The 15,629-nt window shown below is 34.1% G+C and overlaps 1 protein-coding gene across 1 annotated transcript; it reads right to left on the bottom strand.

Annotated features, from left to right (window-relative positions):
- Positions 1 to 9,763: 9,763 nt before the first annotated feature.
- On the bottom strand, positions 9,764 to 13,987 carry LOC125836593 (acid beta-fructofuranosidase). Its single transcript, XM_049515817.1, has 7 exons — positions 13,627 to 13,987; positions 13,454 to 13,462; positions 11,289 to 12,148; positions 10,909 to 11,070; positions 10,583 to 10,821; positions 10,394 to 10,481; positions 9,764 to 10,258 (listed from the first exon to the last, which is right to left on the bottom strand). The coding sequence occupies exons 1-7, from the start codon at positions 13,985 to 13,987 to the stop codon at positions 10,058 to 10,060; spliced, it is 1,920 nt and encodes a 639-aa protein (XP_049371774.1). The 3' UTR covers positions 9,764 to 10,057.
- Positions 13,988 to 15,629: the final 1,642 nt, after the last annotated feature.

The following is a 15,629-nucleotide window of genomic DNA, read 5'->3' as shown; positions in this document are numbered from 1 at the left end:
CAGATGATGTTTAATGAATTTAAGGTATATATTTTTTAGTTAAGTTTAGTATACTTTACTTTTTTTTACTATCGATCTAATTAAAGTTATTCAATTTTTTTCCAGACTATGTGTACTTGGGAGCCGAGGTACAATTTGGTCATTACAACCACATTTGAGAGGAGGGCATCCGCCAGACTGTCTAGCTGGCTAAAGAAAGTTCGGAATAGTGATGAACGTCCAGATTGAATGTTGCCTCATGTTTTTGATAAACTGCGTCTGTATTGGAACACAGATAAGTTTAAGGCAATGTCAGAACAAGCCAAAAAGGCTAGAGGCAGTCTTAAGAGTGGTTCGTTGCACGCCGGAGGTACAAAGACTGTTGGAGCAATTGCAAGAGAGATGGTAAGTTCTAATTCAAACTTTTAAATAAATAATTAGTTGATTCATATATATCGTTATAAATTTCAGTTTTTATTTATAGTAAAAATATTTGGGGCGCCCTCCCCTTGGACCGGAGGTTTTCAAGAAGACTCATGTCAGGAAGAAAGAAAATGAGTCAGATCCGGATGTGTGGGTGGAGGAAAGGGCCGAACGAACTTTTGTAAGTTATTTAATATGAATAATATATATTAATAGTGAATATAATTATGATATGTATATATATTGATGTGAATTTTTATATTTAATATGCAGAATGAGTTTCATTAGTACATTGTTGAGAATCTAGATAGTTCGGTCGAAATGACACCTGAAATGTCCATCCAAATTTGGAAAGAAAAAGTGGTAGGGGGGACACACAAGGGTAGATGCTATGGTCTAGGCTCTGGAAATGATGTAAGATGACTCCAGTCAGGCTTAGAAGGTATTGGATTGTCACGTCAAGTCGAGGCACTTGACATTGTTCAGATTGCTGCTATGTTGGCTCAAATAGCACAACTTACATCGACACTGGCAGAGTCGGAGCGGAGAAGAGTAGCTGAACAACAAAGCATGAGTGAGATCGTTTAGCAAATCAAAGAACAAGTGATGAACCTTGCTCGTCAACCTACTACTTCAGCTCTCGAGGACACTGATGACACCAATGATGAAGATGATTATGTAGATCCCACTCCCTAATTTAGATCTCTTTTAATTTATGAACTTTTTGAAATTTTGAAACGAATTTTGAAAGACTTTATAAGTCTTTAAATTGTGATTTAGATACTTTTGAATGTTATTTTAAGTTTGTTGTTTTATGTTTTGTGTAACTTGTTTATAATGTTGTGTGTTTGATTGGGCTGAATAGTGTAGAATTGAATTGAATTGCATTTGCAGGTGGGCAACAGAAATTGCCAGTTTCTGCTGTCAAAAAAGTTACATAAAAAGCGACGGACTGAAGGACACTGTCCGTCGCTTTTCTGGGATTTTCAAAAATAAAATTTCTAGAAAAGCGACGGACTGCGTTGCTTTCTGGAAATTAAAAAAAAAAAATTTAAATAAAGCGACGGAGTCCATCGCTTTTGTTAAAAAAAAGAGTCAAATAGCGATGCAGTCTGTCGCTTTTTGAAAAGCGTAGAGTTAAAAAGCGATAGAAGTTACTGCGTCGCTATTCCGTTGATTTTGACCAAAAAAGTGACGCAGTGCGTTGATTTTTGACAGTTTTTTTGTAGTGAATATTGGACCTATAATTTAAAAATCTTAATGATTTTCTGTGAATAAGAACATAAATGTCAAACCAATCAAATTTATATTTTAGATCCACTTTTTCGTAATAGCACCTATCATCTCAAAATTTTGGATACACATCTACCATCAATATAGATCTTAACTGGTTGTTTCTAGTGTACAATGATCTCTACCCCCATCGTTCAACATTATTTAATAGTTGAACGATCTTTCATTCAACTATTTTTCTAAATATATTAAGGTGATAAATATAGCTGATGATATTTAATTTAGCCAAGTAAACTCCTCACATATTCTATGTGAACTTATTAAGCAAGGGCTAACTTCAACTCTCATTAATTCCTTCAATTCTAATTTATTTATTTTGTTTTTAAAAAAAGAAGAGTAAAACTAGAATTTGTAGTTTGACTAACGTTTGCAACTGTTAAACATCTTCAAAAGAACGAGAAGTAAACATCAATCAACACGAATAATATATTGAAGTTTTACGTATCCTTAAGAACTTATCACAATTTAGCTCAACAATCCTAGAAAGAAGTTGAGTCACTCATAATAATAATAAAAAAAAAACATAAATATTGAGTGCATAAATTTACAATTTTTAAATTAAATTGGTTGATAAATACACTTTATCATTTTGATATTCAAAATTATTAAACTAATTTCTTGTGTATATTTGTCTATAATAGTTAAATGAGATTTATATATTGTAACGATCCGAACCGTCATTAATTAGGAAGGACAAAAATTCGGAAAAAATCTGGGCCATTGTCCCGCCACAGCGGACCATATGTCGCTAGGGCAGCAGCGCCAGAGAGGGGTAAGTTGGCGCCAGAGCGGGATAGGCAAGACAGAACATAAATTACGAGAAATCCTATTTTCTCCACCTTTCTAAAATACCTAAATAAGTCGTAAAACACCCTAGAAACCTCAGAAAAGTTGCTCTAAGCTTGGGAAGGAAGGAGAAGAAGAATTCTAACGTGAGGATGGCAATATCTTGCAAATTCTTGGCTAAATTCACCGTCGCAAAGCCCAGAAAACCAAAAATAAAGTCAAAACTCCGTGCATCTGCTTGGCGCCGAGGTAGACTAGGTTTTATGAATTGAATATTTATAAATCTTTGCTTACTACGTATTATATGGAAATCAATGGTAGGGTTGTGTGTAGACCTTCATGCACCAAGTAAATTCCATGAGCAATCCCTAGAAATCAAAGTACATGGGTGTATGCCTTGAAAAGAGGAATTGATGAATTGTTAGGGACTCTAGAATTGTTACATGGATACAATTGGTTCAAGAATAAGACTAAGAAATCATGAATAGAACTAGATTTATGAATGCATGCTAGATCATAAATTGGAGATTGAATCGAGGATTTATGATGAATTGTGACTAAAAACTAGAAGGAAGTACTTAGATGATGAAATAGGGCTAATTATGGTCAAATTGATGTTTGTATATGAATATTGCATTGTTGATCACATTTGTTGTAATTGAGATGGGTAAACTATGATTGCCATGAAATCATGACTTAAATGTATGATCTTGAAGATATACTTGTGATTGTGATTGTGATATGTTGAATGGATCGGTTGTCACGTTTTGGCATAACTATTGGATCGGTTGCCACGTTCCGACATAACTATAGGATCGGTTGCCACATTCCGGCATGACTAACTTGGATCAGTTGCCACGTTCCGACATAATTAACTGTTTGGGTTTGGGTTCCATGAGATCTAGGACCAATGATGTGATATAAAATGTGAAGTTGTTCGATTGTTCATAAATATTGATGATATCGTATATGTTGATATATGCATGTGAGTTTATGTTGTATTGACTTGCTTATGTTGCACTTCGTAAGCACATGTATGATGATTGATGATGTATATTTGATTGCTCGTTGTAATGTGCAAACCTGTTGGGTATAGTGGAAGGGTAAAATGTTCAAAAAACCAGTAATAGATAGTAAGGGTTGTTCGTGTGTTGTTATGGCAAAGAGTATAGGTAGCGCGTGTGATGAAATATGTTTAGGTGGATTTCACCTTGGGGGAAAGAGATTGGGTTTAGTGTTAAGGGAGCGTGATGTAATGTATTATGTGACTATGGTTGGGTAATGTGATGAGAAGTAGGGGCATGACGTGAACGGTTAGTGGAAATGTTTGTGGTTGTATTTTGGGAATTCCTCTATATGGTAGAATGGTTAGGCTATGATCAAGTATCTGGTAGGTAGGTTGATTGAGAAGGGTGATAGTAGGCAGAATACTAATGTATATTGGAGGTATTTTAAGAGAGGATAGAGGTGGAGAAGTGAGTGGTTTATTTCATGATCTTACTTGTTATTTTCTTATGTTATGTGGTGGGCGTCAGGTTTACCGATGATGCCTATCAGTACGCGTGTTTGTACTAATACGACTCTTGCTATCTCTTTTGATATAGTCTGGATGCAGGATTGGTGACGTTTCATTAGGTGAAGGCGAAGAAAGTCTCCAGCAGCTTCTATTCTTCCTTCCGCATAGTGGGAGCTGTGTCTTTTATTTATTTGTACAGTTGTACTCTTAGTAACTCTTGTACCTGTTTAGCCTAGACCCTTGGGAGTTGTTAAATTTCTTTTCCAGCTTGGACTAAAAGTGTGTCTAAGAATATTATTTTTAAAATCCTATTATTCTATTTATCTTGATTTCTCTTAAATTTTCCGCATGTTTTAACTATTGGGATGTGAAGGTTCTCCTACTTAGGTGTTAGAGTGGGTGCCCGCACGACCCGGTGAGTTGGGTCGTAACATATATATATACCTTATTATAACAATCATAAAAAATTCAAACAAATATTATCAATATAATGATGTGTGACTGTATATTCATTTAAAGGACACATGATATACGAAAAATACTTTACTCGTATGTGATTATATAAAATCAAGCAATGAAATATATTAGCAATTTTAAGTGAGAATTGAAATATCGTTGGAATAATAACAAAATAAGGTTCATCCACATGCTTATGGCCCTCCTCTTCAACACTTATAAAACCTCACCATATTTGATGTATCAATATAGTAGTCGTGGGAAGGATATTGAGGCTTTGTTTATTTGCACTTAATGAAAATTTGAATGGTTTAAATCTTAAATTATTAAAAATCTTTATTTTTATTAATATTTAAGTACTTAATTGACTTAAATAGATCTTAAACAAAAAATTTATATCATTAAACAATATCTTGTATAGTCATCAATCATGGCCACAAACTACCTCTACCGTCAAAACTATCACCATTGTTACCATCATTAACCACCATTCGCCTCCTTCATCACAACTATATATTACTAAGAACCACAATTGTTGCCAACCATTAATTGCTACTATTTGTACCACCTTATCATTATGATTATATTCACTGTCACCATCATTATCACTGTCAATCACTATTACTACTGCAATCAATTCCTAGCATTAACATATTGTCAATCACCATATATTCTTCAGTCACTATCAGCACCGTCAATCACTACCACCTCCACCATCACTATCAACCCTATCATTACAACGGTTAATTCCTACTATCAATTACCTCTATCATCACAATTATTCATTATTTATATCTATGATAAAAACAAATGAAGCTTTAGTGAGGCTAAATATTTTAGGCATTAGCCCCAACATGAATGCCGAGTTCTAAAGCACTTCAAGATTCAGAAAGACCCTCAATTTTTTAGGCAAAAAGGACCTTATAATTAAGTACTTCAATCAGTGAGACAGAAAGTGTTTTGGTTCAACCCCATGAACAATAAAATGGTACTTGTACAAAATAGGAAATCATATATATCAGTGGACTATAGGAAATGTAATTGTACAAAATAGGAAATGTCGTAAATTAGTTTAGGTTTAAAACCAAAGTTATCACTTTTTTTAAAGATATATAAAAGAGTACTATATTGTGATGAGAAATTTTGGGAGGTAAAATACTATCTATATATCAAAGAAAAATCTATTTTTAGGACTCAAACGGGAGACTCTAGTTAGCAATTAAGACATATTTACCCCTCCACCTTTGTGATGGAGAATTTAATTTCTCTTGAATTGTGAGAAAAGCTGGTATATAGTGGCAATTAATTAAGACAGGAAAATCATTTCCTATTAATAAAGCGAAAGTAGTTCTATGTCAATCAATTTTATAATCTTTTATAAATTTGTTCTTAATTTTATGTCCTTTCAATAAGAAATATTTTATAACACATAAAAAATCTAAAAACATATTCTATTATAATTTACATTGAAATTATAAGGGATTATGTTCACTCATTTCCTCTGGTGCTGCTTCCTTTATGGTAAGATTGGCTGTAGAGCACAAAACAAAATAACATCATGATTTCAAGGCATAAAAGGGGCCGTTTGTAGGAATGCATTAGAAAATAATTCAAGTATTAGTTTTAGGATCACTAATTTTTTATTTGGCAATATAGATTGATATCTATTTAAAATCATTTTATGCATAATTAATACATAGCAAATCATGATATTAGTAATACAAGAGTTTTTATATATGCATAAGCATGATTTTAGACAGAATTGTCCCTAAAAGTGTACAAAGCTAAAGAATGTAGAGGTATTTTTGTAAGTAAAAAAAACTAGGCAATACATATTATTTTTAATACACAAATTTAAATACTCCATCTGTCCCTAATTACTTATCCATTTTCCATTTATAGTTGTCCCTAATTACTTGTCCATTTTGACAAATCAAGAAATGACAATTTTTTTTACCTATTATACCCTCAATTAAATGACTAATTACTTTGAAAAATGCAGAACTTTTCATCCACTTCATAAATAGGGGTAAAATGGTAAACTCACTATGCCATTAATTGATTTCTTAATATGTGTGTCAATTCAAAAGTGAACAAGTAATTAGGGACAGAGGGAGTAGTAAATAAAATATAATGTCAACATAACCAGTTCACAAAATCAAATAGTAAATAAAATATAATGTCAACATAATTATCTCTCTGCCTTACTAATATACATTACGTAATATTATATTACTATTTTTATACATCCTACTAAACGACTCTGAAATGGTCCAATTCTACGAGGTTACTGAAAACCGAAAAGAACAAAACTCGACGTCTCAAGTGCAATAAATATAGGAGTAATAACAAACTGAAAGAGAAAAGAGAAAGTCAATGAAATTACTATGTAAACATTACGTAAAGCAAACAGGTACTGCCTATTTATACATTCAATAAGGATCTGTTTTATAATACCCATAAACCTGTATTCTTATTTAAATGGAAAAAAAAGTAATGCAAAAAAGGAAAAGCAAAGAAGCATACTAAATATTAAATAATATAATAGAATTTTATATAAAGTCGAGCCCAATTATATATATATTAGTACTATTTTAACGAGGAGAAGAATGGTCCAAATGGTTCTGTCAATTATATTATTTAATATATATATGAGAGCTTTTCCTTTTGTCTCTAATATAATATAATATAATAATAGAATAAATGAAAAGGTAACTTGAGCTCTGATCATCAGTTTAAAATTTTTGAGTGTTTGACTACTTTGAATTTAGCGGGAAAAAAATATTTATGTAATATAAAAATTATAACTCTTTTTTTCAAAAAATGAGAAATCATCAATCAATCTGCCATCTGTGTAGGATTGGGTATTTTTTTGGCCACGGTCCATAAGATAGGCCCAAATTCATCCCAATAAACTGAGCCTGAACTTTGCTATTAATGGCTATCTGGGTGAAACTATTGACATCGGATAGTTCAAGAAGCTTAAGAAATGGTACAAAGTCCAGAAACCTCAATAATTTAGGCGTTTATTACAACTTATCTGAAAAGTTTTTAAATTACAATAATTTTGGATTTTTCAGAACTTGTGGATACATTGCTCCTTCGCTCGATACGTAGCAAACGATACATACGTTATGTATAAGATATATACGTCATGTATCAGTTACATAATTATAAACCGGATTCATACTGATTTAGATTTGAAATAATTGGGGTTATGTATCAACAATAACATTTATACCAGATCATTGTACACAAACAAAGTTGTGATGTATCTCATAGAGGTCGAGTGATGTATACAGATGTTAGAAGAAAGAGAGAATGAAAAAGGAATTTTTCGTAATTAATTCAAATGGTAGGAATTTTTAGAGATTATAATATCTTAAGTTGTGTAATTATGTAATTTTCTCTAATTTTTTTTTTATTATTATTGTTTTAAAAATAATTTCATTTCATAATTTTTTTCAATCATTTCATTATGTGTAGAGCCGTCAAAATGGGCTTAGCCCATGTGGTCGGTCCAACCCAACCCATTATTAGGGTAGGATTGTGATAGGATTTTTAAGCCCATCTAAAATTAAGGCTTATAAGCCCTTGGCCCTTGAGTCTTGATTAGGGACGGGCCAGGATCGACTTATGGGTCAAAACTATTTATTTAACGGTAACTAACAGAAATCTCACAAGTGTATGAGGTAATTACTTAGATGCACGCTATGTTTACAAATCTTACTAGATTTTGGTGCATCCAGATACATGGACTCAAAATTATGTGTAATTTGTTCTAGATACACTCAATTCATGTGGATTTGCATGTATCTAGGATACATAAACAAATTCCACGCCCTCGACTCCCACCCATCAAGCTCGCCACTCTCTTATCTCGCTTGCGTATCTAGGATGCATTACGCCAGATACATGTAGCTCGCGTATCTAGTATCCTAGATACATATTAATCACACTAGATTTTTCGCTAGTATTACTGAAACAACACCATTGTTTGTCATATTTGATTTGAAAATAGTCTCATTTGATGTTATAGAATTTTAAGCTTGAAAGGAAAAAAAAAAGAAGGGCTAACCCGCCCAGTCCGCGACCCTTCTAGGGTTGGGTTGGGTTGAGCATTTTCAGACCCTTTCAAATTCCTTGGCCCGCGAGACTTGGATCGGGTGGGACTGAGCTGACCCTTTTTTACAACTCTAAATTTATGTGTATGGAAATTATATCATTGTTGAATAGAAAACGTATTACTATTATGGTATATGCATAATGAATGTATCATATTGATATGTATAGATAAAGGTGAATTCACGATTTGCACTAAGGGGTTTCAAAAAGGGGAAATTTCAAAAACAACAAATATTAAGCCTTAAAAGGATTTCATAACTATAGTTTCACTAATTATGATTCAGATTAATATTTTGGTTTGCTACACATTTATATTTTTGTATTTTTTTCGCGGATTTTGGAGAAAAAAAAATACAAATACAAACAAATTTGTATCAAAATGAATACATATTAAAAGGAGGGAGGCGAGCGAGATCGAGAGAGGGAGGAAAGACTCGAGCGAGATTGTGAGAGGGAGGAGAGAGGATTGTATTTTGTATTTATTTTACATTTTATTTTGTATTATTATTTAGTGCATAACTGTTTTGTATTTTGTATCAATTGTATTCATCCTCTCTTTGATTGGGTACAATTGATACATAATACATTTACAATGTATTTTTTACCAAGTTGGTTCAAGTGAGCAGCCTCACTCCTCCTAATTTTGACCTTGCATATAGAATTGTATCATTGTTGTATAAAATATGTATCCCTAGAGTATGTATATAGAAGATGAATCATTGTTGTATATTTTGTGTAAAATAATTATGTAATAAATGTATAATCAGTGTTGGTCGGATGATAAACACCATTCACCTCCAACCTTAAGATTGTCGGCTCAAGTCACAAAAGGGAAGTAACTAGGGATTAGTAAAAATAACTAGATAAAAAATATATAGAATCAATGTATAATGTATACACACTAATAATATATCTTATACAGTTCTTATACACTATTTATACACATGCATGCAAGAATTATCGGAGGAAAAATGAAGTGCGTCAAATAAGTTTATCAAACCAGTTAATTCTATACCAAACGATCATAGATTTGATGATTTTACGGTGTTTATATAAACTCCAGCGAAATCACGTGCTCTAAGCAACTGCTTAAGCTCAAATGTCAATCTCGTTGCCCCAAATATTTAGGTGCCCATGTCAGTTTTGTAACTGCCAGGGAACCGAATCCTCACCAGCAATAAGAAATCGATAAATTATTTGTATGTATTTGCTGAATTTTCTTAGTTTACATAAAATCCAAGTAAGACCTATTCGGTTTCCAGGAACCCATACATTACACTACAGATCCGCCCCGCTACTGACATTGCTAGACAACAACTAAACCTTATGGCGAATAGCAAAAGTCCAGTAGAAAAATCACTAAAATGGCGAATAAGTAGTATAACACTACATATTCTCCCTCTCTTTCCTTTCTTGATGGGACATCGGTGAAATAACCTTCAAATGAAAAAAAGAATGAAGAAGATATGGCTTGATAAATTACAAGTCTTGCAAGGGGAAGGATCGAATATTAGCCGACTCAAGTGACCAAATCTTGACGGAGGCAGTCACGCTAGCCCCTGTGGCATTGTTGAAAACGAAGAGTCGTGCTGCTCCATTCACTGCCTTTGTTGGGTAAATTCGCGATGTTATGACTGTTCTTCCTCCTTGAGCAAAGCTCTCCACAATTGAGTGGTCCACCTAAAATTCAGTTTATAAAACTTTTACTCAAATGCAACTGCCAAGTACTTTTATTATTGTGAACCAACTAGACTACAAGAATTGAATATAAGCTTGATATAAACAAAGGTAAATAAGGGACTCATCATCACTTACCAATAATCTCATCGAATGTTTTTCACCGTCCAACACGGGTACTGAACTACCATAAACGTGTTTAGCAACTCCCGGAGCCTCTGAGGATCTGCATATATCAGATCATAACGCGCTACTTTTATCCATCTCCATTTTACAAGGACTATTACGACAAATTAATTGTGCCAGATAGAGAAAATAGAAGCAAACCTAGTTTGATCAGCACAGAAGTGAGTCTCAGCTCGACCATCAGCTCCTTTAGAAATGTAGAAGTAAACTGGCGTTAGCTCAGATAGCGTTTGATCAGCAATTACAACGACACCAAATGGTCCCAAAATGCCTCTGCTAGCAGCACCTCCACTAGTAGAGCAGCTGAAACCTACATGATCTGCTTCAATTATTCCCTGGAGCGCGACTTTGTCCACTTCAAATGAGGCTTCTATATCCAACTGCACAATAGCCAACAAGTTTAAGACTGCAGATTAAGCGCGTATAAGTATAAAGTTTGTAATTTTAAACAAAGTCGCGCAACAAACCTCTGCAGCTGAGTCAACATGGAGTAGCTCAATTGAACCTGGTTGAAGATTGGCTTGCTTAACAATAGGATCACCCGCTCTTAAGCTTTCAATTTCTTCAACTGGCCACTGAAGTAGATGTGTCCCTGTCTTCTTGTCGTAAAGCACTGTCCTTGGAATACTCTGTTATTATTCGTATTACGAAATTATTAGAGATGTTTTTCATATATAATTGAGAATATACTTCAACAAAAATTCCAATTCACTTCACCAACAAATGCATTGATTAAACAACTTTTTTCTAAATAAGAAATTTCCCTACTGATAGATATAATTTTGCACGATTATTGTGTATGGTGTAAACTAAAACAACAAAACAATGTGTTAATCGAAGTCCATACCTGTACAGATGCCCATCCCTTCTGCAGGTCAGCAGATTCACTATCAGTTTCCCCAATCCATCCCCACAGTACTCTTCGTTGTTTCTTCGGGTCATAAAATGTCTTTGATGCATAATATTTCCCATAATCCAGCTTCAACCCAATTCCACAATCCAATTCCGGGTTATCGGGTGTCCATTTGTTCTTTGTCAAGTCATACGTCCCAATAGCATAGTGATCTTGCTTATTGTCATCTAAACTTGCTTTTAACACATGCTTTACACCCGGGCCGTTATATGATGTGTCCAACCCGTTTGTTTTTTCAGTCGATACGGGGTAAAAGTCCACACACTCCCACATACCCGTACCCGGAACCGCATGCAGCACTTCATCCAATAGCTTAAAGCTTGTGAAGTTGGAAGTTTCATAAACAAGTGCAATACCCGTTTTACCAATCTTAGACCCGATTGTTAAAAGCCATTGCCCATTTTGGGGTCCGGTCCAAGCAGTGGTCGGGTCTCTAAAGTCCTTGACACCAATGCCGGGTGGAGGAACCAGAACCGGGTTGCCTTTGTACTTGACCCAGTCTAGAAGGAGAGGATCAGATAAGTTGGCGGGGTACGCAAGATTTTGCACTTGCACATAATCATCAGTGTCACCAGTATAAAGCATCCTGATCTGACCATCGGGTAGGATGGTAGCGGACCCAGTCCAGACACCGTTAATATCGTACCATTGATCAGGAACCATGGCAAAAGGCAAGTAGAGCCAGTGGATCAAGTCCTTCGATACGGCATGGCCCCATGTGATATTTCCCCAAATAGCTGAATCTGGATTGTATTGATAAAAAAGATGATACCATCCCTTGTGGTACAATGGACCTGTTAACCAATTTATTCACGTTAGTAGAAATTTCAAAGTAATTATGTATTTTACTTGCATAGGTAAGACTTTTCTATGCAATTCAAATTGTAAAATACTCTATGAAATCTCATTATGTTCCGTACCAAAATTGCTATGCTTTTTGCGGCAAAAAGATAACGTTCTTTTATTAAAAATTTCGCCACAAGTTATTATTTTTTACTTTTGGATAAGATTATCTTCAACAAGTTACGTAAACAAATTTTACAAGTGATATGTTACTATGTTATGTTCTCCTCCCCTAAAATTTAAATAAATAAACTCATGAAATTTATGTTATATATTTTTATCCATATGATATATATTGATTTTTTTAGAGATGACTTCGAAATGGTAATAGTAATTGCTAAGCGGCCAAGATAACCTACTCCATTTAAAAAAATAAAAAATGACCAAGTGGAAAGATGGATAAATAATTTGGGTGGGGGCCCAACTAATGGAATTATCCCTTATTACATTACTACAAAAAAGTATGACCCACATAACGTGATTGGTTTCCAAACTTGTGTAAAACTGACCAATCATGTGTTTAATTTTTATTGGAAAATTACCCAAAACCAAAAAACATTGCTGTCACACGATCTCATGTTAATCCCAATTATATTGGAACAACAAGCCTAATTCATCAACTTGTCGTGTTTATTAAAATTTGTTCAACCAATTTTTATGAATATCTAGAAAGGTTAGAATACACTCCATCAATCCTACTCTATTTGACTTGTCGTGTTTTCTTAAAATTTGTTATTTCAAAATACTTATCCATTTACAAAAATAAGATAATTGATTCCTCCCCTATTACATCCTTAGTCTAAACAATGTATAGTGAAAATGATTTAACTTAATTATTTTCCTAATTAGTACTCCCTCCAATCCAAAATTGTTGATATTTTAACATGAATTAATTGTGACTAAAATATCTGTAATTATGATTTTCTTTTCATATTAGATTTGGCATATCATTATAGGGATTAGGTATGTATCAAGGGTAAATTTGAAAAAAACATTTAAACATCAATTATTTTGGACGGAGTAATAGTTCCTTTTGAGTAAAAGGTAAAAGGATTGACCGAGATGACATACATAAGCACCCGAATTAATGATTTGCTCATACATGGATTGGTTGGCACTTATAGGCTTAAATCAAATAAAACCATAATTACCTCATGAGAGAATTTTACTGCCTTTAAAGTTTTAATTCATGGTTTAAGAATATAATTAATTAAATACTAACAGAAAATAGTGATGATAATTAACTTTGAACTCACCATTAGGATCTGCAGAATAGCATCCAATCAGAATCCAAAAGATACCCCAACAGATCAATAGCCATAAATATCATTAAGAAAAACAAACTGGTATAAGTATTTATAATTTATTTCAATTTTAAGGTCAAATAAATAGGAAATTACAGAAAAGTCAAAATAAGAAAGTTAATTACCGTTCATCCAATTTTTTTGAGGTTGAAAATGGTAAGCAGTTCTTTGCCAGCTAAGCATAGCATTGGACCACGCATAAGAAACGTGACTAGCATTGACGACATCTCGAAAAGTCTTATCGGAGACTCCCTGAGAAACACCTCTTGACGGCGGCGCCGGCGAACGGGCGTTACTTTGCAAGTCCGGTGACTGGTTGTTGAGGATCGGAAAGAAGACTAAAGAAAGCAAAAGGAGAGAGGAGAGGAAAATGCCGGAGATGATTTTAAGGGATTTCCGGTGGCCGGAATCGTGTTGATCCGGGAGGAATGTGTAATGGGAGGCGGAGTTTTCTGGGTCATAACTTGAGTGGTACTGGGTGGCCATAATGGAAGATAGAGGAATGGGGGTAGCAACTAGTCTACTGCTTTATATATAGGGGATGAACACAGAAAATGACAGGGGGCAACTGAATTGAGTGTGAAAAGGCTTGTATAGTTTTGAGGTACACTTGGGATTAGAGAAATGACCAAAATGATCCTTACTGTTTGGCAAATTCTTTATTTTGGTCCTTAGCCTAGTTTGGTTTGAATTCAAGTTATGATGACATTAGTTATGATGAAATTATTTTTTATTGAGTGTTTGGGTTTGTTATATTCAAAATAATAGTTTTTAAGAACAATTTATTTGTTTATAAAAATGTCTTTCATAAATGTAAAAAGTGATGTAACAAAAGGGTTGAAGGAGACATTTTTGTCATTTACCTATTGTAATGACCCGAAAGGTCATTTTGGTAATTTTTCGTGGAAATGACTATTTTGCCCTTTCGGTAGTTGCCCCGAGTCCCATGTTTTGTGGTTGTAAAGTTAGTTTGAGGAAAAGTTGGTAAAAAGTTGAGTTTTTATGAGTTAAAGTTGGTTAAAAAGTGTTTTTTCGAGTCATTTGGAGTTTCGGGACTTGGATCGGATTTCCGTCGATTCCGGCAGTTTTAGAATGTCGAAACGGGTCTGTGTGAAGTTACGGAGTCGAATTTGGAGTTGAAACGAAGAATTGAGGTCCTAAGTTGCTAAAGTTGTGAAATTTTGATAAAGAGTTGACTTTGGTCAACATATGAGGTTCTGAGGCTCAGATTGAAATTCCGAGAGTACCGTTGGTTTCGGGAGGCGATTCTAAGTATAAAATGAGTCTTGGTTGAATTTTTAGACGCTCCGTTTGAGTTTCGAATCTTTTTTGGAGTTAAACTAGTTTCTTGGCATCTTATTGAATTTCGGGTCAAGGAGTCCTCGAATTCAAATTCCGACGGTTCCATTGAGTCCGGAACGTCGAATTTAGTGGGGGTACATATTTAGTTTGTGTGCACGAGATTCCGAACGAATCCCGAGGGTCCAACGGGGACTTAAACTTTGGTGTTATTGTTGTGTTTCAGCTGCAATAGCAGTCCTTTTTAAGTCAAAAAACAGTAGTCATTTTCCCCCAACTTGAAAAATACCCATTTCTCCATTTTTAGACTTTGAGAGCTCGAAAATAGGTGATTTCAAGTGGGTTTTCGCAAGGAATTCATTGGGTAAGTTATTTCCAACTTATATCTTTGATTTCCATCGATTATTTATGGATTTTAACATCAAAATTTGAGATCTCAACTGAAAAATTTGGGGGGTTTTGCCTAATCCGAATTTAATAGAAAATTTGAGTTTGTGAACTCATTTCAACTCTTTTTTCGAAACGGTTTTCACTATTGAATTCTAAATTTCTTGGGGAACATTTTTCACTAAAAATTTCCAGATTTCGAGAATATTTTTCGGAACGAGATTTTTTTGACCATTTTACTCTTTTCTCCAAATTTCACGATATTGGTGTTGTTAGATTCGTATTGATTGTGAGATTCCATTTATGAATAGATTGTGGTGATTTGGAGCGTGCTCGGAAGGGTAAAACTCAAATTTGAGTTACTAGTGGAAGTGTTTTGAGGCAAATGACTTCTAAACTTTGTTAAACTCTTAGACTACACATGACTACTTTCCTAATTGTG

This window comes from Solanum verrucosum, unplaced genomic scaffold (genome assembly GCF_900185275.1).
Source record: "Solanum verrucosum unplaced genomic scaffold, falcon-dt-bn FXZP01001031.1, whole genome shotgun sequence".
Classification (NCBI taxonomy): domain Eukaryota; kingdom Viridiplantae; phylum Streptophyta; class Magnoliopsida; order Solanales; family Solanaceae; genus Solanum; species Solanum verrucosum.
The sequence above is the reverse complement of the archived record's forward strand: the minus strand, read 5'-3'. Positions and strand labels throughout refer to the sequence as shown.

What these genes read in the sequence shown, in the direction of transcription:
- LOC125836593 (XM_049515817.1), bottom strand. Translation starts at nt 13,987, where the DNA reads ATGGCCACCCAGTACCACTCAAGTTATGACCCAGAAAACTCCGCCTCC. An exon ending in ATGTTGACTCAGCTGCAGAG is followed by an intron (nt 10,822 to 10,908) that starts GTTTGTTGCGCG and finishes GCTATTGTGCAG; the next exon opens with TTGGATATAGAAGCCTCATT. An exon ending in TTCTGTGCTGATCAAACTAG is followed by an intron (nt 10,482 to 10,582) that starts GTTTGCTTCTAT and finishes TGATATATGCAG; the next exon opens with ATCCTCAGAGGCTCCGGGAG.